The sequence below is a fragment of the Cajanus cajan genome, chromosome 9 (genome assembly GCF_000230855.2).
Source record: "Cajanus cajan strain Asha chromosome 9, NIPB_CcT2T_4, whole genome shotgun sequence".
In the NCBI taxonomy this organism is placed as follows: Eukaryota; Viridiplantae; Streptophyta; class Magnoliopsida; order Fabales; family Fabaceae; genus Cajanus; species Cajanus cajan.
Window position 1 is genome coordinate 24,800,652 of NC_138525.1, and position 26,344 is coordinate 24,826,995.

The following is a 26,344-nucleotide window of genomic DNA, read 5'->3' on the forward strand; positions in this document are numbered from 1 at the left end:
TCTTCCAAGTGCAGCCTTTGGTAGATTCCATCAGCTTTGATGTTAAAATTACTTAAAGATATCAAAGGATAAATTCAATAGATATAGCAAACTCAGTCATTTATGTTTCCATTTTACCTATATGGTTGCTGGAATAAAGGTGAAAATGAGTGAATATTAAATATTACTTGCTTGTGTATAAGTTGTATGTAAGTTTATTTTTTAAACATATTTATGGTGTTTTTGCCTTTTGGGTGACAAAGTGTGGTAGCAAAGATAGGTTACTCCAAGGGTCAGGGCCCCAGAGCACCACATAAATTGGGCATTCATTGTATCCCTTAATTGGGCACCCATAAGTATTTGTCTAGAACCCCATTTTTTGCAAACATTAGATATGGAGCTGTCTGGAGATATATGAAACTGTATTGTGTATTTCCTAATTAACATTTATGATTCCTGTATTTTGTTTCATTTGCTTAGCTCTATGAAGAGCTTATAAATGCACAGGAGGCAGCTCGGCTGGCTAATGAACAACTTACTTCCAGCAAAAGTGTGAGCAATATTAATGTATGCATTTGATGCTTTGTATGAACATTTCGATTCTTGCTTTCTTATAATGTCTTCATGATTATATATAAGTTTACAATTTTTTATGACTGTGACTCATACTTTATCCTATCCTATAAAACTGCTTCTTGAAACTTCATGTAGGATGGAAATTTTGACTTTGTGATCAGTGTTTCCACGGAAATTCAAGAAATTATGTCTGAAATTCAAAGCTCAAAAGATGCTGTTCAAAGTGTTATGTTTATGGTGGATGATGCTATTAAAAACTTCTCTGCTCTACATGATACGCTCCTTGTAAGAATATTGATTGAGCCATTGAGGCAATATAGGATAAATATTTGTAATGACAACTAAAAATCAAATTGCAGAGTATTTATTTCATATAATGCTTTGAGCAGTTATCTTTTGTTTTCTTTCTAAGAATTGTATCTATAAATGTGTACGAGCTTTTAGTGCACGGGCTTACTATTTTATGGCTTGATACAGGTTTTCAAAACCTCAGTTTCTCAGGATTCTGCAGAACAAAGTTTAGTCTTGAGTAATAATCAGAAGTTGAATTCTCACTTGAGAAATAAAATATTTGAGCTTGAGAGTGAGAAGGTAAAATTTCCTTGCTATTGTGATATGTTTCTAGGGATGTCCTAGTTGGTCTTATAATTTGTGCTGCAGATTCTTCTGGACAACCAATTAGCTGATCTTCAGAAGCATCTTCAGGAATCAAAACTAGATGCTCAGAATTCCCAAAATTCTTTGATGGTTGGCCTTTATTTGATGATATGTTTTCTATCCTATCTGTTAATTTCATTGAATATGCAATGCAGAAAATAAGGGGTACTAACTGTTTATTATTTGTTATAGGAAAACTTGGAACAACAGAAATTTGAAAATGCAGAGTTGATTTCTTATATTCAAACTCTTGAAAAGGATTTATCATATTTCACATCATCTTCTGTGGCCAAGGAAAGGGAAACTTTAAGAAAAGATTTGGACAAGGCAAAAGCCAAGTTGAAAGAAATTGAGTCTAAGCTTAAGCTTGCCATACAAGAGAAAACAAAACTTGAGGTTGTTTTTACCACATCTGATGATTGCTTGGTTTCATTGCAAGTTATTTACTTGTCAAAATCATATCATTTTATACCCTAACATATTAGTTGTAACATAGGGTGAGAAAGCATGTGCTGAACGAGAGACTAAACGGTTGCATGGTCAAAACTCTCTTCTTGAACGTGATATCAACAAACGTGATTTGCTTGCGGGAAGAAGACGTGATTCAATTGTTGAAAGGGGTTCAAAGATGTTTGATCCTAAAAGACCGAAGGGTCTTGCATTTTCTCTAGAACAAACATTACAGGTTTTGACAATGGGACTTGATGAATGCTTGCTGAAACTTTTGTTATCTTTGAGCAATAACTCCTCTTATAAATATTTAATTGTAGCAAGAAATAAGTTTATTTTATCAGTGCTTTGGTTTATAGTGAGAGTCGTTTGACTTTTGTTAAAATTTGGTGTAATTATTGTCCTTCCTGTTATTTGTATGTGTATACATGCATTTAAAGCACTCTTTTCTAATTCATGCTTTTGGTCACAATAGGTTTTCTTCAGTTACTACCCATAAAGAATTGTAGATAAGATTTGCTTTGTCAATCTGAAATGCTTTACGGTCTTCAACGTGCATATTGTTAGCATATTTGTTTGTTACACATTCTCTATGATGCTATTATACCATAATGGAGCTCTTGCCTTGCCATTCCTTTGTATTGACTGTTGAGATTTTTCCATTGTGATAATTAAATATTTTAAAGTCTACACAGTTTTCTATTTTGTTTGTAAGTTTAGTTAAATGTTGCATATAGGCTAATGATATTTTCTTGTTAGCTTAGTCATAATTTGTTTGCTTTATCCAATCAGGGGTTAGTTAGTTTTTGTATTTAAGCCCTTGCTATAAACACTTTCAAGTGTGTTAAACGGAGTTTATAATTCAAATATATCATATCAGTTTTTGCCTCCTTTTGTGTGGGTGAAGTTGTAGATTTTCTCATTTTAATGTTATTTTTGTCCTTAGTCATACACCCCTCTCTTTAATGTTTTGTTTTCAATATGGTATCAAGAGCTTTATTGATTTTTAAGAATCTGTTAGAGAGAAAGAAAAACAAAGAAAACAAACTAAGAAGAAAACCCATACAAAAAGACCTCCAAACACAGAAATAGCTCCCAACATTAGTTCTTTGCCTCCACCTCCTATATTTGCAGGTAAAAATTATCACTTGTGGACTACAAAATGAGGACTTATCTTAGAGCTTAAAGTTTTTTCATTATAGTGGAAAATGAAAGTAATCCACCTTTATGACCAGAAAATCCAATAGTAGCTCAAATGAGGAGTCACAATGATTAAGTGGAAAAATAAGGCAGAACTTTTGTCATTTTACAGGCAACACTACATGATGATGTATTTATCATGATTCTGACTCTTGAAACTGTAAAAGAAGTGTGAGATAAGTTACTGTAGGAGTTCCAAGGGAGTGAAAGAACAAAAAGAATGTAGGTGCTAAATCTAAGGAGAGAGTTTGAAGTGGTAAAGATGAAAGAAACTAAATTTATCAAAGATTGTATTGACTTTGAAGGTTGTTACCCAAATCAGATTACTTGGTGAAAAGCTTAGTGATCAATGTGTTGTGGAGAAAATCTTGGTGTGACTTCTAGAGAGGTTTGAATCAATAATGTTCTCTTTAGAAAAAAAACAAAGACTTTTTTCAAATATGAATTGCAGAACTTGTGAATGCTTTGCAAGCCACTGAACAAAGAAGATCTTTGAGGATGAAAGAAAATATTGAAGGTGCTTTTGTGACATACACAAAAGGCAAAAAATAGGAAGAAGACAACAAAGGAAAAGGTTGGAAAAACAAGTTTTCACCATGCTGACATTGTAAGAAAAACAACCATACTGAAAATTTTTGTTGGTTTAGGCCAAACATTAAATGTAGGGCCTGCAATCAATTTGATCATGTGGAGAAGGTTTGTAAAAATAAAACAAACCCACAAGAGCATCAAGTCCAAATTGTGGAGCCCGAAGAATGTGAGGAACATTTATTTGTTGCTACTTGTTATTCAATGAGCAAAAACAGGGAGGCATGACTCAGATAGCATATGCACAAATCATGACTCATGATGCTACAATTTTCAAGAAATTAAATCATTCTAACATATCCAAAATCACCATAGGCAATGAAGAAAGTGTTGATACCAAAGGTAAAGGAGTTGTTGAAAATTCTTCATGTATCAAAAATATTTCAGATGTTTTATTATGCCTAAAATAAATCAAAACCTTTTGAGTGTGGACAAATGCTTGAAAAGAATTATTCTATTTTAAAAATATAGGATGCACCACTTTTGATCTTTCAGGTTGTGAGCTTGTCTATTAAAATGAGAGATAAAAGTTTTCCAACAGTGGAAAGAAAAAGCTATGCATTGTGTTTTAAAGAAATATGAGGATTTGAAAAATGAGTTACTTGAAGGAACATTTCAGACTTTAAATTGTGAATCATTAATCAAATGGGCTTACAATAAAAACCACACAAGAGAAACTGTCCATCTTTGTGAGCACAACCAACTTGAGAAGAAGAATAGCAAGTTTTTGAAGCTTTTGGGAGATAAATGGAATCTTTTTTTATGGGCCATGGAAGCTACAACAATCATGGTCATGGCTTTGGCATTATTATACTTATACTTCTTATCAATTGAACAGGAAGTTTTGTGAAGGAGAATAATGTTGATAATGTTGTTGCAACTCTTATGGCAAAGGTCTTTCAAAAATGGATTAAGGCAATTGCAAGGATTTTTATTTCAAGTGATAAAATCAATGTTAAGCTTGGGGATGTGTAAAGGATGATAGATATCAAAGCTTGAAGCGATGAAGAAAAATCTCAAGGAAGAGTGTTGACAGTTGAAATCTTTCTATTGTCGTAATTAAATATTTTAAAGTCTCTACAGTTTTTTGTTTTACTTGTAAGTTTGGTTAAATGTTACTTATGTTTAGAAAAAGTTATGCAAATAATGATATTTACTTGTTAGCTTAGTCATAATTTGTTGTTTGTTGTACCCAATCAAGGGTTAGTCAGTTTTAGTATTTTAGTACTTGCTCTAAACACTTTCAAGTGTGCAAAACTGAGTTTATAACCCAAATATGTTATATCAGTTTTTGCCCTCTTTTGTGTGTATGAAGTTGCAGATTTTCTCATTTTAATGTTATTTTTGTCCTTAGTCATATACCCTTCTTTTTCATGTTCTGTTTTCAACACTTCCTTATGCCACTTTAATGAAGTTATAAACATGTTTTTCTGTCTCCTGATGTTAGAGGTTTTTTCATCATAATTATAATTACTTTTATACATGTTTATTTGTCTTGATATATACATATATATAATTTCAAGTAGAATAAATGATTTTTTAATATGTATGTATATATTGTCACTGATCAGGAAGAACACAAAAAGCTGGAAGTTTTTGCATTTGAATCAGAAACAAGAATTGCTTCGTTGGAAGAAGAAATAACTGGTATATTGAAGGAGAAAGAAGAGGTGATATCTATTAATGAAGGTTTGACATCAGAATTGGAAGGCTTGACTGAGAAACTGAATACATCATCCTCTGAAGTATATAATTTGAAGGAGGAAATTTCATCTATTGTAAGTTTTTCAGTAATGTTCTTTCTAGGTTTCTCCTTTTGACTTGGTTGTTAGATGGCAGATAGAGTTAGAGCTGAGAGAAAAGTAATCGAAAGTAAAATATAGTTGATAGTGAAAGAGAGAATATGAATTTTGTGAACAAATTTCTCTACTGATCTCATTGTGATCTGTTGCTAATATAATATAAAATTGGGGGACATTTAGAAATATAATATTTAAAAATATAAAAAAAAACATACACATAATCACCTCTCTTGACAACTTAAGATGTTGGAATTGTTTGTTTGCGACAAAGTACCAAACTCTTTATTACCATGCCAAATTTTCTATTCTTACAATAAAATGTTGAATTTAAGCACAAGGTAAGTGTGAGTGTGCATTGTCCATGCTTTAATGGGGAAGTGGATTATGAACATAATATAAAAAAAGAGAAAAAGTGAATTTTAATTATATTTAGTGTGATTCACCAGTGATCTCTGTTGAGATGAATACATGTATGTTATTTTTTTTGGGTAACCATGTTATTGGTGCAAAAGATCACTAATTTTGTTGATGACTAATCCCTACTGGAAAACCTGATTGACTACTTTTAATTGGGTCTCTCCTAATTATGTTTTTTCCATCTACAAGATTCGAACTCAAAACTCTGTTTAAGGGGACCGAGTCTAGTATCCATTCGGATCAATAACTTGTTGGTATACTTGTATGCTAATTGAGTTACTTTTGTAACTGTGGAACGGACTAATAAACAGTTGTCAGTTGTAACAGAAATTGACTACTCTAACATAGTGAGTTGCATGTGCAGATTATAAACCAACATTAGTAGATAAGTACTCTAAAAATGGCAATATTTAAGTTTTTGTGCGCTTTCTCATTCAAACCATTAAGTTTGGCATCTTATTCTTGTCCATCCAGAAACAAAGATTGGAAGAATCTGATATCAACCAAGAAAATTTGAAAAGCTCTATCAAAGTGTTGATGGAAGAAAAGGAGGAGTTGGCCATGGTAGTGCAACTCGACTATTCTTTCTTTTACTTTATTGTGATTCTTCCCTTTTTAGGAGGTTTCTTTTATTAAGGTGTTTCAATGTATCTTGATCTTGCAGCAACTCACTGATTCTCTTTTGGAAATAGAGGAGGAAAGGGCAATATGGTCTGCCAAAGAGAAAGCTGCACTTCTAGCCATAGAAGAGCAAGCAAAGTCAAACAATGTACAAATTACATCATTATCAACAAAATTATTAGAAGTGAGATTCACGGCTCAGCTATTTAGGAAACCTTTATTAGTTCCCTTAATTGTTATATATATATATATATATATATATTTTTTTTTTTTTAATTTTTTTTTTCATACATGGGATTCTTGAAGCTTCAGTATTTGTTCAGATCGTAACTTATCTAGCATGAACACATTGGTCCTTTTTTTTGGTTTCTAATAAGGACATGAATGTTGTTTATAGTATTTGTTTTAATATATAAATGTGTTTGTAGTTATAGGGTTTTAGTTATCGAGGAAAGAAAAAGAGAAAAGAGATTGAATGATATCGACTCGGCTTACAAAGGATGTTTACAATATATAGTCTAATTGTAATATATTCCAATTAGGGGATTACTGGAAAATAAAATGTCCTAATTATAGAAAATTAGTGAAAAAATTCTATACAAAAATAAAAAGAAGATATGTACTAATTATGGTAATTGTGCCACAGAACACTCAAAGAAAACATTTTGTGGGAAATCTTTTGGTCAATACATTTTCCAATTGAAGCCTTGAAAGGACTATGTTGTATCTGTAAGACCACTATCTTACTACTACTACTTGAAGTGTCAATCTACCTGTGTGTGCTTTATCCCATCACTTGAGAGTAAAATTGGAAAGTTCTATCCCCATATATTCTGAACCTGTTTTTTCTTTGTTTCTTCTTTGACACCCAGCCAACCCTAGCATCCACAGTCCACACTTCTTCTACTCTGTTCTGAGCTCCGATCACTACTGCCCACTGCTGACAGATCTTTTCTAAGCAACCCATGATGTTTCCTGCCATTTTCTGGCACTTTCTTGGGGGTGTTTCGATCCATGCTTTGTTCTCTGGCACTGTGTCCAACATTCTTGTCTGTTGCTTCTATTCAGTTCACTCTCTCGCTGTTTCTTCCCTGCTCTCTCACTGCACTTCATTCTGTTGCTTCCTCTTTCATTTGGATTTAAGGTCTCAAAAACACTTCCATCTCACTAGGTCCTTGACTCTGAAGCCACAGACCATATGACCCCATCATCTAAATTCTTCTCCACCTATTCTCCATTTCCCAGTAGTAAGAAAATAACAACTGCCTGTGACACTCTTATAACTGTAGGAAACATCCAAATGAATCCCTTCATAATCTCCTTAAAATGTTCATGTCCGAAATCATTGTTATTCAAAGCAACTATCTGAATCTAACCTATAAACCAAATTACTAATATAATCCAGTATTGTGTGTTTAAATGCTTGAGTCTAACAGATAAGCTACACTATGATACAGCAGTTAAGTAACTCTAGTACGAAAATTGTAGCAAAGAAAAAATTGATTGAAAAAGTTGTGATTTTTTCCAGTGCTGTTTCAAGTTTGATAGATAGTTTTCTTTCTGATTTTTGTTGTTCCATCTGCTTAAATTAATAAAATTTGCCTTTAAATAATAGGTAAGAAATGAATTGGAGTCCTGTAGAGAAGAATGCAGGACCCTACGGGAAAAATTGACTATTACATATGAAAATGCACGTATCAAGGAAAATTCCAGGTTTGTTTAACTTTTTAAATTATTTGTCCCTCTTCTCTTGTCTCTCTTGTATTACTTTCTTGTTTTCAAATATGTTTTCTTCTTATATGTAACATGGTTGGAAAACAATTTTGCATGTACCTTTGAGCTTTATTGAATTTGGCAAGGATGATATAGCTTGAGATTAACCTAACCTTTTTGAAAAAATATTTATCCCTAGAAACAAGCCAAGAACATAAAGTATGTTGTTGCACACCAGCTTAGAGACCAAGAAAAGGTTAAAGCTTGCCAAACTTAGTTGTATTATATAATATAGCAAGAGTTATTTCTTGTAGAAGATTGATCTTTGTTAAGATAATTCTATAAGATATAGTTTAGATATACTAGTTTATCCTCTCCTAATTTCTAGTTTAGTTTCCTTAGTCAGTTTTATCTAAATCCCTAAACTTTAGGGATTGATTATGTTTTATGCCTATTTATTTTATTGTACCCATCAATTTAATAACATGAAAATCATTCAGATTCAAGTTGGTATCAGAGCATTCTGGTCCTGGTTTGGAAACCCTAACCCAGCCGCTAGCAAGGCATCTAGGGTTTTTTGAATTTTGTCGGCGGTTGTTGAAGTTGACGCCGCCTGAGTGTTCAGAGGTCGCCGATCGGCCTTTCCGTCGCGAGCCGCCTCCAGACCGGTGTCTCATGCGCTCTCACGCGCGGTTTTTGTCAGAAAAGCTCGCCGGCGCGTGGGGTTCACGTGCCGCCCTCCAGGCCTCCGTTTGCACCGTTGGACTCGCCGGCCCTCCCTCTTCTTGTTTTGACCCTTTTCAGGTTGTGGGTCACACTGTAGGTGGTCGTTTGGTTGCTGCTTGGAATTTCGTGGTTGTTTGGTTGCTGCCACGAAATTTTGAGACTGTTTGGTGGCTGTCTCAGAGGTCTTTTGGGATTGTTTGGAGGTGTTTTTGCTGTTCTCCTTTTTCTCTTCATGGCAGAGATTTCCAAGAATGGAACACCTTTTGCTTTTATCCCTAGTTCAACTGACCGTGGAAGTCGAGGGCGTGGTCGAGGTCGTGGTCGTGGTAAAAGGGGTAGAGGAAACTCCATTGTACCTACTGCCAAAGAGATGGGCATACACGAGACAAGTGTTATTCCTTGCATGGCTTTCCGAGCAAGACAACTAAAGTGGCTCAATCTTCGACTTCGGCTCTAGAAGTCAAGATTGAACCCGAGAGCAATCATCCAATCACTTTATCTGTCGATGATTACAAAGAGTATCTTCAACTGAAGGCGACTAAACAGGCCCCTTCCTCCATCACTGTTGCTCATACTAGTAATTCTACAGTCTATCTCTCTCATTCTACGTCTATTGGACCTTGGGTTTTGGACTCCGGTGCTTCTGATCACCTAACTGGTAATGTCTCCCTTTTCCGTAACCTATCATCACATAAAACTCCACATCATATCACTCTTGCAGATGGGTCAAAAGTCCAAGCCACTGGTATTGGTCAAATATCACCTCTTCCATCACTACCATTAAAATCTGTTTTACTAGTTCTTGGATGTCCCTTTAATTTGATTTCTATAAGTAAGTTGACTCGGTCACTAAACTGTGTCATAACCTTCACTTCTGATTCTTTCTTGATACAGGACCGGAGTACGGGACAGACGATTGGAGCCGGATCTGAATCACATGATCTCTACTACCTTCAGCCCTCTACCTCTACCATATGTGCATTTATTGAGTCTCCTGGTTTAATCCACTGTCGCCTGGGTCATCCAAGTTTGAATAAATTAAAGAAAATGGTACCTCATCTCTCACAGTTAGAGTCTTTAGAGTGTGAGTCGTGTTAATTAGGAAAGCATGTTAGAGCTTCTTTTCCTAATAGTGTTAATAGTCGAGCTATGTCTCCTTTTGATGTTATTCATTCTGATGTTTGGGGACCTAGTCGTGTTCCTTCTCTTTTGGGGCATAGGTATTACATCACCTTTATTGATGATTTTTCTAAATGTACTTGGATATTTTTAATGAAAAATCGTTCTGAGTTATTCAATATTTTCTTAAGTTTCTATTCGGAGATCAAAACTTAATTTGGCAAAGTAATTTGGATTTTACGAAGTGATAATGCTAAAGAATATTTTTCAGATTGCTTCAAATCATTTATAGCTTCTCATGGCATTCTACATCAATCTAGTTGCCCTCATACACCTCAACAAAATGGTGTAGCTGAGCGAAAACATGGACATATTGTGGACACTGCTCGTACTCTTTTATTGAATGCCAATGCACCCCCAAAGTTGTGGGGCGATGCTGTCCTCACTGCAGGGTATCTAATAAATCGAATGCCATCGTCTGTCTTGAATGATCAAGTACCTCATTCCCTATTATACCCATTGGATCCCCTTTACTCTGTTCATCCTCGTGTCTTTGGTTGTACTTGTTTTGTCCATGATCTTTTCTCAGGACGTGATAAGTTGTCTGCTCGGGCCATCAAATGTGTGTTCTTAGGATACTCCCGTGTCCAAAAGAGGTACCGTTGTTACTCTCCTGCTATGCATCGATTTTACACCAGTGCAGATGTCACTTTCTTTGAAGATACACCATATTTTATTGCCACAGATGTCTCTCCGGTTGACTCAGATCTCCTCTCTCAAGTATTGCCTATTCCTCATTTTGATCATAATGTGCCTTTTACCACACCTACTACTTTAGAAGCACCAGATCCTCCCACACTACCAGGGTCTGACCATCCTCTACACCGATTTGAGATAACCTATGAGCGTCGATCACATACTGTTGTTCCTCCCAATGATTCTACAATTGAGCCATGTGATTCTACTCCTGCTTCAGTCACCTCACCTACTCCGGCCCCACCTACCTCAGCTGACTTGCCCACTGCTCTTCGTAAAGGTAGTTGTTCTACTTGTAATCCTCATCCTATTTATAACTTTCTTTCATATCATCGTTTGTCTCCTACCTATTATGCTTTTGTCTCTACTATTTCCTCTATTACCATTCCCAAGACAGTACAGGAGGCCTTAATCCATTTAGGATGACGACAAGCAATGATTGATGAGATGACAGCTTTAGACTCCAACCACACTTGGGTACTTGTCCCACCTCCACCTGGAAAATCTATTGTTGGTTGTCGGTGGGTATTTAATGTTAAAGTGGGCCTCGATGGACAAGTGGATAGATTGAAAGCTCATCTTGTGGCTAAAAGATACACGCAAGTATATGGTTTGGATTACAACGACACTTTCTCTCCAGTTGCGAAGATGGCCTCAGTTCGTCTCTTCCTAGCCATGGCTACTATGAGGCATTGGCCTTTGTTTCAATTAGACATCAAAAATGCCTTCTTACATGGTGATTTGGAGGAGGAGATTTATATGGATCAACCTCCCGGGTTTGTTGCTCAAGGGGGGTCTGGTCTTGTATGTAAATTACAAAAGTCCTTGTATGGCCTCAAACAATCACCTCGTGCTTGGTTTGGTCGGTTTAGCAAAGTTATACAAGAATTTGGAATGATCCGCTGTGAGGCAGACCACTCTGCCTTCTTTAGACGCTCATCGACACAGATTTATCTATCTTGTTGTTTATGTAGATGATATTGTGATTACAGGTGATGATCAGGAGGGCATCAAGGCTCTGAAGCAACATTTATTTAAACATGATAGGTCTCAACTGGAAATTAAGAGAGAATTTGAGAATAACGAAAGATTGTAGTATTATTGTTCTTGAGTTCTTGCTGTCAACACAACAGAAAGAAAGAATACAATGAATCAGGCAATTCGAGAGTGCCTATCTCTCCCAAAATACAATACTTCTTCCCCCCCTTCTTCTCCCTTATTCCCTCCTATTTATACAATTTAACAGTCCCTACCAGACTGTCATCAGTTAGTTACAAAATTAACTAACTGTCCCCCTTTTCCCTCCTAACGTAGACCTGTTTAACCACAGGTCTCCTATCAATACTCCCCCCTCTAGCAATCACCTTGTCCTCAAGGTGGAATTGTGGAAATGCAATCTGCATCTTGGTTGCTGTCTCCCACGAGTTTTCACAATCCGGAAGGTTGTGCCATTGGATAAGCACCTCTAACTCTCCTGTTCTGTTGTACCTGTAAGACAAAAGTTCCGCCGGCTGTGGCTGCAATTCCCAGTCTGCAGAAATGTCTTCCGGAAGGGACTGCACTTGTTTTTCTGGTGGAACTGCCTTCTTCAATTTGCTGACATGAAAGACTGAGTGAATTCTGCTGTTTTCTGGTAACTGCAACTTGTAAGCCACCTCACCCACCTTAGCCACTACCTGAAAAGGACCATAGTATCTAGGACTCAATTTCTCATTTCTCCTCTTCGCCAACGATTTGAGCCTATACGGTTGGCCCTTCAGATAAACCCAGTTCCCCACCTCAAATTTCACATCTCTTCTTTTCTTATCTGCTTGTTGTTTCATCCTATGCTGCGCCTTTCCAATGTTAGCTTTCAACTCTTCCAAAATTCCGTCTCTCTCTTCTGCCATTACATTCACAGTTTCCACCTTGGAAGGAAAAGTTTGAGCTTTGAAAATCGTAGGAGGATCCCTTCCATACACAGCCTTGAATGGGGTCATACCCGAAGACTGATTATAATGAGTGTTAAAACAAAATTCTGCCCAAGCTAACCATCTAGGCCATTGCCTGGGTTTATCCCCTACAAAACACCTCAAGTAATCCTCCAAACACCTATTCACCACTTCTGTCTGTCCATCCGACTGGGGGTGATATGTAGAAGAATATTTCAATTTCGTACCTGCTGATTTAAACAACTCCGACCAAAACTGACTCAAAAACAATCTGTCCCTGTCCGTTACAATGGATTCCAGAAATCCATGTAGTCTCACCACTTCCTGAATGAACACTTGAGCCACCTCTTGTGCCTAAAAAGGGTGTGATAGGGGTAAAAAATGAGCGTACTTGGACAATCTGTCTACTACCACCAAAATGGTATCCTTGCCTAAAGCTCTTGGGAGTCCACCAATGAAATCCATGGATATGTCAGTCCATATTTGTGTCGGAATCGGTAATGGTTGCAGCAATCCCCCTGGCGCTAACGTCTGATACTTATTAATTTGGCAAACGTGGCATTCAGTTACGAATTTGGCAATATCCTTCTTCATTCCCCTCCAGAAAAATGCAGTCGATACTCTCTTGAAAGTCCTGAAGACTCCAGCATGCCCCCCCATTGCTGAAGCATGGAACTCCTGGATGATAAGAGGAATCCTGCTCGAATGTCGGGGTAAAACCAATTTGCCTTTGAAGAATAATTTTCCCTCCTTCAATTCATACCCTTTTTTCGTATCCGGGTCTGTGACCAATTTCTGTATTAATGCTTGCATTTCAGCATCCCCCAAGAACTCCTCTTCCCATTTCCGCCACTCCTCCATTTCCACTCTTGATATGGCAGCATACATCATCTGCCTTGAGAGCCCATCAGCCGCCTTATTCTCATAACCTGGTTTGTATTGGATTTCGAAATCAAATCCCAATAACTTGGTCGTCCACTTGTGATGCTCTTCTCCCAATAACCTCTGCTCTGTAAGAAACTTAAGGCTCCTTTGATCAGTCTTTATAGTGAACTTCCTTCCCATCAAATAATGCCTCCATTTCTGAACTGCCACCACAATCGCCATCAGTTCCCTTTCATAAACTGACTTGCTCTGGGCCTTTTCAGAAAGTGCCTTGCTCATGAAGGCTAAAGGTCTGCCCTCTTGAAGCAGCACTGCCCCAATCCCTTTGCTGGACGCATCTGACTCTACCACAAACTGTTTGGAAAAATTTGGTATGGCCAGAATTGGTAATTCGACCATGGCCTGCTTTAGTGCATCGAAAGCCTTGGTGGCTTCCCCACTCCAAACGAATGCTTCCTTTTTTAACAATTCAGTCAGCGGTCGAGAAATCACCCCATAGCCACGAACAAATCGCCTATAATACCCGGTCAGACCCAGAAACCCCCTCAAACCTTTAAGACTCGTAGGTTGAGGCCACTTAAGCATGGCTTCTACTTTGGAAGGGTCAGCTGCCACCCCCTTGACCGAAATAACATGACCCAAATACTCCATTTGAGGCCTTGCAAACTCACACTTCTTTCCATTAACCATCAACACATTTTCCTTTAACAAATTCAGCACCTGCCTTAAGTGGTATTGATGCTCTTCCAAATTCCTGCTATACACCAATATATCATCGAAAAATACTAAAACAAACTTTCTCAAAAATGGCCTCAATACTTCGTTCATCAGCCCTTGGAACGTTGAGGGTGCATTAGTAAGGCCGAAAGGCATTACCAAGTATTCATAGTGCCCTTCATGCGTTCTAAAAGCCGTCTTGTGAATATCCTCCTCTCTCATCCGAATTTGGTGATATCCCGATTTCAAATCCAATTTGGAAAATATAGTGGCCCCAGTTAGTTCATCCAACAACTCATCAATAACTGGAATTGGAAATTTATCTGGGACGGTTACCTTATTTAGCACCCTGTAATCTACACAAAACCTCCAACTCCCATCCTTCTTTTTAACCAAAATTATAGGACTAGCATAAGGGCTGATGCTAGGTCGGATAATTCCGGTTCTCAGCATATCCTGCACCAATTTTTCAATCTCATTTTTTTGATAATATGGATACCTATATGGTCTGAGGTTAGGGATCTCCGCTCCCTCCTTCAAATTGATCGCATGGTCTTGCCTTCTTGACGGGGATAGTCCCTGGGGTTCCCTGAAAACCTCCTCAAACTCCTCCAAGAGTTTCTGAATACTGTCCGGAATGGCTCTCATCTTCTCCCCTGACTCCGTTTCTGCCACACAACATTCCACCCAATAGATTTCGTCCTCCTCCTTCAGTTGCTTGAGGGTGCCTTTCAAGGGTGCTTCCAACACACTCAAAGAAGAGTCCCCCTTGATTAGATAGACCCCTCCTCCCACTCTAACCTTTAAGGTTAATTTATCAAAATTAGCCTTAATTTCTCCCAGCCCCCTCAACCATTCCATTCCTAAAATCACGTCAACCCCATCCAAAGCGAACAGATAGAAATTCTGCCTCAACGGAACCCCTTGTAACTCCATTTCCAACCCTGAGCACATGCCCTGCGCCTTCACACTATGCCCATCCCCTACCTTCACCCAATACGGTTCAGTTCTCTCCACCTCCAGCCCCAATTTCCTTACCACTGAATCAGCAATAAAGTTGTGGGAAGCCCCACAATCCACCAAAACCAAAACTGAATTATCACCTATCTCCCCCCAGCATTTAAAAGAATGTTTTGAAGTCATTCCCACCATGCTCCGAAAATCTAATGTTGTGGTGGATGGTTTACCACTCCATTGGATTTCCTCCTCTTCATCTTCCACTACCACGCCTTCTTCTAACAGCATTATTCGAATTTGCTTGTTTTTGCACACATGTCCCGGTGCATACTTCTCTTCACATCGGAAGCAAATCCCTCTTCTCCTCCTGTCTTGGTACTCCGCATCTGTCATGCGCCGCCAATTTGTTCTTCCTTCTTCCTTCGTCACCGTAGGTTCCTCTTGCTTCCTCTTCTCTTCCTCCCTCCGGCTGCCATAAATGTTCTTGCTCCATCCCCCTCTGTTATTAGTAGCAGACGATCCACCCCCTTCTTTCCTGAGAATAGAATTTCGGGACTCTATCAACAGGGCCAAATCCATAATTTCTTCTAATGAATTGAGTTGATGCAACCTCAATTCCCCTTTAATCTCCTCCTTGAGACCATTCAAGAAAATCCCCTTCAAATAATTGGTATCCCCGATCCGGAGAGGCCCAGAATTTGCCTCGAATTTTTCCCTGTAATCAGCCACACTCCCTTCTTGCTTAAGGCCCAACAATACCTCATACGGGTTTTGTACCATCTCTGGCTGAAACCGTCTCAACAAGGCCCCTTTGAGACCCACCCACGCAGAATTTGGATTTCTGCCTTCCCACCATTGAAACCACGTCAACGCCTTCCCCTACATCGCCACCATCGCAACCTCCACTTTTTCGTCCTCCAATACCCCCTTCAATCGGAAATATCTCTCCATCTGCCCAACCCATCCTAACACGTCCTCCCCCTGGAACAGCGGCAATTCCAGGTTTCGCCACATCCACCCTTTCTTTTCCGCTCTTGGGTCCCCATGAATTTCGTCCCCTTCGCGGCCGTTGCTTCCCATGGTTACTCTCATCTCCTTCAACTGCTCCAACATTTCGCGCATAGCCCCCTCGATGTTACGCCGCCATTCACTTTCCTCCACCGCGCGCTTCTGTATGTCTTGCAATCCCTTTTCCACCTGTTCCAACCTAAAATCCATTTTCTTTTCCATCTTTGATCGCCTCTGTTTCGTACCTGCTTTGATACCAGTTGATAGGTCTCAACTGGAAATTAAGAGAGAATTTGAGAATAACGAAAGATTGTAGTATTATTGTTCTTGAGTTCTTGCTGTCAACACAACAGAAAGAAAGAATACAATGAATCAGGCAATTCGAGAGTGCCTATCTCTCCCAAAATACAATACTTCTTCCCCCCCTTCTTCTCCCTTATTCCCTCCTATTTATACAATTTAACAGTCCCTACCAGACTGTCATCAGTTAGTTACAAAATTAACTAACTGTCCCCCTTTTCCCTCCTAACGTAGACCTGTTTAACCACAGGTCTCCTATCAAAACACTTTCAAACTAAGAATTTAGGTCCCCTACGTTATTTCCTTGGGATTGAGGCCGCTCAGTCAAAGTCCGGTATTGCTATTTTTTAGAGAAAATATGCCCTTGATATTCTAGAAGAGACCGGACTTACAGATTGTAAGCCAGTTGACACTCGCATGGATCCTAATGTGAAGCTTATGCCTAATCAGGGGGAGCCTTATCCTGACCCAGGGAGATATTGGAGATTAGTGGGAAAATAATATAACAAACACTTTATGTTTAGAATGAGAAACAATTTATAATTCTATTTAACTGTACCACTTAGGATAATTTAGTTTCAGTTCTATAATTTCTATTCTGTATCAGTTGAATTCACTAACAGATTCCCCAATTTTCTCTTATTTCATCATTATCATTATATAAAAGAAGTGCTTTACTACCAACTACTTGTTGATCAAGCAATCTCTTTCTTCATGTATGATTTAATCCAATGGAAGCATTAAGTTGAGAAAGATAGCTTGATTCTCTCGCTTCTTGCATGTGATTATCTTAGGGAAAAATATATTTACTCCTTGAAAATGTGGCTCAAAATAGTTTTAGATTTGGTCCTTTAAAGTTGTAGTTGGTTTTTTAGAAAACAAATTAAAATGTTCTTCATCACTTAATGATGTCGTGGGATACATCTACTTGTGCCTCATCACATGCCATCTTAGAAGTCCTTGATGGACATGGTTAGAAGCTTGCTATGTCATTGCTAAGTTTACAGCATCAAAGTCTTATCTCACTAGGTGATGTAAACCATATTATTAGAATAAATTCAGAATATTAGATTCTGATTCTGAACAGGAATTTCATTAATTCCATGAATAAGATAAAGAACATATATCATCTATAGGGGGCAGGGCGGAAGGTTTTGTTATTTTTTGACAATTTGCATATTTTCTGTATCTTTGACTGGATGCTTGATGGTAGTGGCACAGAAACATACAAGTGTATCCAATAAGTTATGTTTTGGGATGTTCAGTTACACTTCATTGATTTTTTAATGACGAACTGAAAGTCTGAAACAGTTAATGCAGCTGCAATTTCATTCCCTTCACGTTTTTCTCATGTAAAATTTATTTACAACACATCTCAACTTTTACTTGTCATCTTTTTGCATTTTGGACATTCTCATATTTTACTTGGGTGGTTTCTATTGGTTACTAACAAATTAGAAATGCTTGAGTACTCAATACAGTCCCGTCTGCTAGTCCCACTTTTGTTTTTTATTTTTCAAAGATGGCTCGCTAGCTTTAACTGTCAAACAAAATAAATCACTATTCCTGTGGTGCTATTTTAAAGCTACAGAGAAAAGGTTTCAGAGTTGGATCAACTGGAAAATCACCTCGAAACAACCAATGACAAGAGCAAACAATCCCGAGAAGTAAGGAATATTTGTTAATATTTTTGTGAGCTTGTGACATACTACAAGGCATAATTGTCTTTATGTTGGCATGCGTTGTAGATGTCAAAAGCAAATTTTGAGATGCAATTCTTGGAGCATGAGCTGCATGACTGTCCTGAAGAAGAGAAAGAAAATGAAGTTCGGCAGGAACTACATGTTCTTGATAAAGGAGATAATCTATCAAACTCAAACGTGTTTCAGGTTTTTCCTTCATTGCCACTAGTAAAGGATTTATACATAGGATATTGCGGTGTATTTATAATTAGGCGGGATAGGGAATAAAAATCTGTCTGAGAATCCACGCAGTATTAGTTTACTGATCATATCAGGTTACTTGACAGAATCTCAAGAACAAACTATCTGTTGTGACAAAAGAAAAGGACAAATTGAGGATTGAGATGGAAGATCAACAGAAGAAAATGGAAATTCTCCAAAAGAATTGCCAGGATGAGGTAAACCGTAGGTTATCTTTTGATATTTACTAAGGCTGTGTTTGGCCCAACTTCACAAAAATTATTTTAGTTAAAACTCAAAATATTCTTTGAAAATAAAGTAGAAACTGCTTGGCAATTTTTAGTTCTTTTAGTTTAAAAGAGATAATCTGGGATAACTGGAAGAGAATTGGGAGAGAGAAGAGAGAGACGGGAAAGGGGAAAGAGTGGGGATAGTTGAGGAAGCAAAGAGAGTAGTCATTTTTTTTCTTCTAAAAGTTCCATCACCCTTTTTAAAAAAAGAGATACTATTTTGTCCTGTTCTTTTAGAATAAATAAGCTGCTTAATTATTTTGAGTTTTTCAAAAGATGTGTTTGTTTAACCCAATTTCTCAATATATGAAGAGAACTTAATTGCACTTTATGTTATCCATGTTTCATGATTTTGTGTATTTTGGCATTCAATTTTTTATTTTTCACATTTTATCACAATTTTCAAAATTTTGTATATTTTGTCACTTCTTTAGTTGACTAATTAATGTCTCATTAACGGTTAATGTAACATATTAACGACATTCATCAATCTGTTAGGAGTTGACATGATATATCAGTTGTCAATTCATGATCAACTAACATGGTTACAAAATGAGCAAAATTTTATTAGTGTGGAAAAAAATGTGTAAATTTGAAAGTTGAGTGACAATTTGCGAAATTATGAAACTTGAGTGGCAATTATGCCTAAGAAGAGAAATAATCTCATGGTTACAAAATGAGCAAAATTTTATTAGTGTGGTAAAAAAAATGTGTAAATTTGAAAGTTGAGTGACAATTTGCGAAATTATGAAACTTGAGTGGCAATTATGCCTAAGAAGAGAAATAATCTAGTTGGATATAAGTTTAGAAGTGTTTTTGAGAATTTCTATAGTAAAAGAAAAACAAAAAACTTTCCAGCAAAGAAGCTTTAAAAAACATTTATAACTTATATTCAAACATGTTCAAAGCCTTAAAAAAGCTGGCCAAACACTTCTTAATTTCAGTAATGACATTATGGCATATTCTTTATCCGATATCCTAATTTCATTAATCACTTTATGACATTCTTTCAGTTATCGAAGGAAAAGGTCCATGTTGAGGAACTGAGTCGGAAACTATCCTCTATGGAAGTCAAAAAGCATGCGGTAAGTATCATATTGGGCTATCCGCGTAAAAATGTGGCCTTTATTTATTACATTGCATATACCAGTAAAATATTTGTACCTTGTATGTTTTTTAACAGGATGACGTAATGATGGCTAAGCTGAAAATGAGACTCCACGGAACACAAGCAAAGCTAGATACTATTCGATATAGATATACGGAAGCAAGCGATGAATTAGTTATAACACATAAGAAGTATAAAGACCAGTTGGCTGCAAAAGGAATAGAAGTGTTTAACCTAATGAAACAGCTTGCTGCTGTCAAAGGGCAATAGGAAATTTGTATGCTAAAAGATGTAATCTCGCATCTTCATTCGTTTATGAAATACAGGTGATTAAGCCCATCACTCCAAGTGGCCTCAGTAATCTGTAATCTGATGTCAATAGTGAAATCTTGATTGACACATGCTGCAATTTCATACAATTCCTCAGAAATTAACAACTAACCTCGAATTTCCTGCACAATTACACAAGCCCCTAATCGTTGTTATTATATCACGAAACACAGTAAGTGACAATATGTTCTACTTTCTCTCTTGAGCACTACAAAACACAGCAACACTCGGAGGGTTGGCAATTGAATAGACTCGTCAAATTGGTTTGAACTTTAACTAAGGTAATTTTTCGCCAAAAATTGTAGGCATCGATATTGGCATGAGTACTATAATGATGATCTATTCATCTTAGACATGCAATAAATGAGTACTTTCAAAACAACCACTAATGATGGACGCTTTTCCTAATAAAAGTAGTATTTTAACAAGTGTATACATAATTAAAATTTATAATAAATTATATACATAAATAAATATTATATTCAAGTATAAATTATATTTAAATTTTACATAAGTAGATATTTTTTAAACAAATTAAATTTCATATTTATGATAGAAGAGAGATTTATTTACTTAAAAAAAAGTTTTAGTAAACTTATTTTATTTTATAACGAGTAATTATGATTTTTATTTTTTTAAAAAATTTGTAGATTTGTCTATATATTAAAAGTTTTTAATTTAATGATTTGATTATTAAAAATTGATATATAATAAGTTATTGATAATTTATCTTAAAAACATTAAAATTTAATATAGAAATAAATATAAATTGAAATATCTCTAAAAAAAGAACTTCGGTCAAAGATAAACTCTTAAAAAAAACACTTTTGATAAAAAGAAATCCTTAAAAATATTTTCATGTAAAATAATTATTCATGTTTAATATATATGAATGAATTAGTTTGAGTTTCAATAACTACTTGTGAAATTTTAAGCACAAACATTGAAATGAGTATTACAATATCTAATTCAGATCATGGGCATTCAATAAGATTTGAAAACTACTTAAAATTTTTAAATTATGCTAAATACTATACTTTTAATTGACGCACTTTGTTTTTATTAATTTTCTATTGTTACTTTTTGTTAGAATCGCAAAGACTTTAGAGTTCAAGGTAAAGTGAGAAGAGAAGTATTTCTCATTGATATCTTAAGTTAGTTACAACAAAGTATATACCTCAAACAATAACTATTTGAATTGTATATTATAAGCAACTAAAAATAGCTATCACATGTTAGTTGGCAAAACCAAAAACAAAATTATAACTACCCATTACAATATCCATAATCCCCCTCCGAACTCAAGGTGGGTGAGCCAAACAACACGACTCAAACGCTTTGAGTTTGCCTTTAAGAGATTGAAATTTGGTTGAGGATAGTGGTTTTGTTAAGAAATCAACCCGTTGATCTTGAGCAAGAATATGAAGAACATTAAGTTGTTTACTTAAGACTTTTTTTTGACAAAGAATAAATCAATTTTCATATGCTTGATTCTTGCATGAAGAAAAGGATTATATGCAAGAGATACAATACTTTAATACCCACAATAGATAATAGGAGCTGAAAAGAGACACCAAGTTTAGTGAGCAATGTCTGAATTCAAAGAATATCAACAATGACTAGTTCTTGACTATGATATTCAGTCTCTATGCTTGATCTTGCTACCATTTGTTTCCTGGACCGCCAAGATATAAGACTAGTAGTCAAGTATATAGCAACACCAGATGTGGATTTGTAATCATCGAGATTAGTAGTAAAATCAACATCACAATAAGCACACAAGGTTAGAGAGTGATTGGGATACTATGGAAGATATTGTAAACTAAACTATTAAATACCCTTAAGATACCTAAGGATGTGCTTGGCTGTTGATCAATGAGACTCAAGTGGCACTACAAGAAAATTTGAAATTACAGACGACCAAAATCCGTGGATAATCCAAAAAATTTGTGGGTAACACTTCATTTCCGATGGATTACAGACAGACAATAATTCGTCGATAAATTGTTCGTCCGAAACATTTACCAACGAATTATAATCCGTGGGTAACTTTTCGACGGAATTAAAATCTGTGGGTAATTACCCACGAATTTTACCCACATTCGTGGGTAATAACCCACATTCCATGATACTTCACGTAACTCCTCGTTAGTCAGGACCCTTCACCAATCAAAACCTTTCATGGGTAACCCTTTTTGAGATATTCACCCACTTTTAGGATCAAAGATTGACCCCACAAACCCCACAAATTAACACAAGACTTTTCGGCGTACCTTGTCGTCACTAGCACATTTTTCTGAAAAACTTCCCAGAAGGTCACCCATCCCTAAATTACTCTATGTCAAGCATGCTTAACTGTGAAGTTCTTAAGGAATAAGCTACCAAAGAGTAGATGCATCTCATTTGTATAATTAGTACAAATTAATTCCTTTAAGTTATCTTCAACTATACAATCTCATACTTGTACAATATTTGGATTCCTTTCATTCTCGTATATTTAACAAATTACAATATAATATAATACTATAATTTTTATCTAAATTAAAAAATATTAATATTTTAGTCTGTGTATTTTACAAGTTACATTTTTATTATATATAATTAAAATTTATAATAAATTATATATAAAAATAAATATTATAGTTAAATCAATAAATCATATTTAAAATTTGTATAAATATATATTAAATAAAAATTAGTAACTAATCAAAGAATAATTAACTTCTATATATAAAATACAAATGTCTTTTTTGTACCATAGCGTTTTTAGAGACTTTTCTTTAACTAGAAGAATTATATATATATTTTTAATTTTTTTTATCTAATTTAGTTTTTATTTATTATTATTACTTATAAATTAATTTTATTATTTTTAACATAAATTATTAATGAAAAATAATTACCCACGGATTTATCCATCGGTAATTACCCATGGATAAATATGTGAGTAATTATCTAATTTAGTTTTTATTTATCATTATTACTTATAAATTTATTTTATTATTTTTAATATAAATTATTAATAAAAAATTAACCACGAATCCGTGGGTAATTATCTAATTTAATTTTTATTTATCATAATTACTTATAAATTAATTTTATTTTTTTAGAGTAAATTATTAATACAAAATAATTACCCATGGATACATCCTGGGTAATTCCGTGGGTAATTATCTAATTTAATTTTTATTTATCATAATTACTTATGAATTAAATTCATTATTTTTAAAATAAATTATTAATAAAAAATAATTACTCACGCCGTCGATAATAACGTCGGTAATTTTGTGAGTATTATTGATAATATTTTTAAACAATTATTTTAAAATTGTATTAAATAATAATATTATTTTATTAAAAACAATATAGTTCAAAATTAGTAAATTTATTATAAATGTTAAGAAATTATCTTTTGATTTTAGATTATCATGCATCAGTATCATTTCACTAATTACATATTTCTCAATTTAAATAAAATTAACTATATAATATTAAATTATATTGATAGTAAATTATTATTTTATACTATCATTTAATTATAAATTATATATATATATATATAATAGTTGGTATGGTAAATTAATTAGGATGAGAAAATTAGTTAAGTATTTAAAAATTTAATTTGTTAATCTTTTATCATTAAATTTTTTAAATTTATCGATGAATTTTTTTTTCATTTTCTACGAAAAATGTTTTAGACAGATTGTGACACCCTTACTACCCCAACACATATATAATATAATTCAATTAAGAAGAATAAACTTTCAAAGGGTTCGTAAAAGGGTTCACATAAAACTTCAAAACTGTTCTTTCTTCAATATAAGAAAATGACTGAAAAATAAAACTTGAAAGGTAAAATTTAAGAGTTTACAATTTTAAAAAATCATTTATTACAATACCAAATCCATATAAATATTCTGTCCTAGAAATCCTTTGCCCCGATGTCACATTATCAGAGCATTCCCATAATTTAACTATTGACATTCTAGATGTCACTCGTAGCCGGATCTTCTTCACCTAAAATATCCACAGTTTATACGGTGAGAAAAGAAAATATCTATATGCAAAGTACATACAAACACATCACAATATAATCTCATCATAATTCACTATTTAATAATATATATATATATATATATATATATATATATATATATATATATATATCAATCATTCATCATCTTCACATCTCAATTCACATTTAACATATCTCATTTCACATACATATCTCAATCCATCATAATCCACACCAATTATACAATTTACAACATCATTTCCATATTCATAATTCATGTCAATCTTACAATTAACAATATCATTTCCACATCCATAATTCACACCAATCTTACAATTAACACTATGCCAAGACCTCGCTACATCTGACACAAGTGATACAGGTTAATTGCCTCCCACACCAAACCAGGGTCACGCCCTCCCTGTAGCATCACTTACCCAGGGGCCGTGCCATCCCTAGTCATTAATAAGTACGCTCGTCCCTGAAGCATCACCTACCCAGGGTTCGTATCATCCCTGATCATCCAGGAGTACGCTCGTCCCTGAAACATCAACTACCAGGGTTCGTATCATCCTTGATCCTTTAGTGTGAGGAACCACAATCAAATTACAATCCATAAAGTCTCTTGCAATTAACCCTATGCCAGGGCTGCCATAATCGATATAAGTGGTGTGTGTTAACTGTCTTACTCATCCCACACCATGTTAGGGTCACGCCCTCCCTGTAGCACCACTTACCCAGGGGCCGTGCCATCCCTAGTCACTGATGTGAGGCACCACAATCACAATCATAATCACATTCATACAACATCTCATCTCATAATTCAAATTCATATCACGTACACAATTCCACCTCACATACACAACAGATAAGCCCAACAAAATAAGGGTTTACACACCCCTCAAGTAATTCACATCAAGATCATTCATTCTTATCAATCAATACAATAATAACATTCATAAATTAATATTATAAACAATGGAATTATCAATTTCATATAACTTTAACATAAACAATAAAACCCCCAATTTTTCCAAAACCTAGCCTACAGGCACTTTTCTATAATTTTGTTCTCTCTCCCCGAGCATCATTTTTACAAATAAATCATATATTCATAATCCTAAATTCATACAGATTCAAATAATGCCAATAATTTTTCAAACAGAAATAATTATAAAATTACTCATAATCCTAAGGGCTCTTATTCTACCCAATTCCCTCATGTAACTCCACATATAAATAATCCCCTTTTCCCCCGTACCTGGATAAACAGCAGTTGAAACTACAATAGGGATCTCTTGGTCTCCTCCTCTAAGTGCCCCATGGTTTTCAGAGAGAAGAAGAGGGGAAGAAAAAAGAACAGAAGAGAATAGGAAGAGAGATGTGAGAAAATGAGAGGTAAGGCCTCCTATTTATAGGAATCTGCCTCAACTAATCCGGAACGGCCCGTTCCAAAAGTGGAACGGCCGTTTTGGACCCTCCAGAACCAAGCAAAAATCTCAACTGGAACGGCCGTTCCAAAACCGGAACGGCCCGTTCCAAAACCCAGCAGAACGGCCCGTTCTACCTTCAGAACGGCCCGTTCTCCAAACCAGAACGGCCCGTTCTCCAACCGGAACGGCCCGTTCTCAACTACGTTTTTTAGGCAAATTCTTTATTCCGAAACGGCCCGTTTCACTTTCGAAACGGCCCGTTCCAGGCAACGAATTGGGCCCACGGCCCAGTAAAAATTTGGGCTGTTACACAGCTAATCCGTGAGAAATATCTGTTTGAAACATCATAATTTTCCCACAGAAAAAATTCATGGGTAACATCTATCTGAAATTTCAAACGGAAAAAATTCGTAGATAATATCCGTCGAAATCATTTATGTTTCAGACGAACACATATCCTTCGAAAAAATCTGTCAGTAATGTCATTTTTCAGACGGATATTTATCCGAGGGAAAAAGTCCGTCAGTAATAAGTATTTTTTTGTAGTGTGGTTGAGACATGAATTGGTAGACTTTGTTAATAACATAACTAATTTTTGGTCAAGTGATTGTTGCATATTGAAGAGAACCCACCACAGACTTGCAAAGAGTAAGATCTAGCAAAAGATCATCACCATTCTTTAATAGTTTGTAATTTGAAGTCATAAGCGACGAGATAGGCTTAGTTTTTGTCATGTTAGTTTTGGGTAAGTAAACAGATCTAAAGGCTTGATATTAGACTTCAATGCCAAAAAACTTATTCAAGGGAACAGAGATGCTTGAGCCCAAAGATAGAATGCAGTATT

The 26,344-nt window shown here is 35.5% G+C and overlaps 1 protein-coding gene and 1 pseudogene across 7 annotated transcripts in view; both read left to right on the forward strand.

Annotated features, from left to right (window-relative positions):
- The window catches only part of LOC109811063 (P-loop containing nucleoside triphosphate hydrolases superfamily protein), a 32,667-nt gene extending 12,373 nt beyond the window's left edge, over positions 1-20,294 (forward strand). For 2 of the 7 annotated variants that reach the window (XM_083063774.1, XM_083063775.1), the window contains exons 19-33: positions 460-546; positions 691-840; positions 1,033-1,146; positions 1,216-1,302; positions 1,405-1,608; positions 1,709-1,897; positions 5,022-5,228; positions 6,144-6,233; positions 6,334-6,474; positions 7,906-8,003; positions 17,988-18,069; positions 18,151-18,291; positions 18,432-18,542; positions 19,628-19,699; positions 19,798-20,294. In XM_083063774.1, the coding sequence (XP_082919900.1) occupies positions 460-546; positions 691-840; positions 1,033-1,146; positions 1,216-1,302; positions 1,405-1,608; positions 1,709-1,897; positions 5,022-5,228; positions 6,144-6,233; positions 6,334-6,474; positions 7,906-8,003; positions 17,988-18,069; positions 18,151-18,291; positions 18,432-18,542; positions 19,628-19,699; positions 19,798-19,992 (1,968 nt within the window). In that variant the 3' untranslated portion in view covers positions 19,993-20,294. The remainder of the gene's footprint in view (positions 1-459; positions 547-690; positions 841-1,032; positions 1,147-1,215; positions 1,303-1,404; positions 1,609-1,708; positions 1,898-5,021; positions 5,229-6,143; positions 6,234-6,333; positions 6,475-7,905; positions 8,004-17,987; positions 18,070-18,150; positions 18,292-18,431; positions 18,543-19,627; positions 19,700-19,797) is intronic. The other 5 variants (XM_083063776.1, XM_083063777.1, XM_083063779.1 and 2 more) reach the window with 5 other exon arrangements.
- On the forward strand, positions 1,904-4,943 carry LOC145951772 (uncharacterized; annotated as a pseudogene).
- Positions 20,295-26,344: the final 6,050 nt, after the last annotated feature.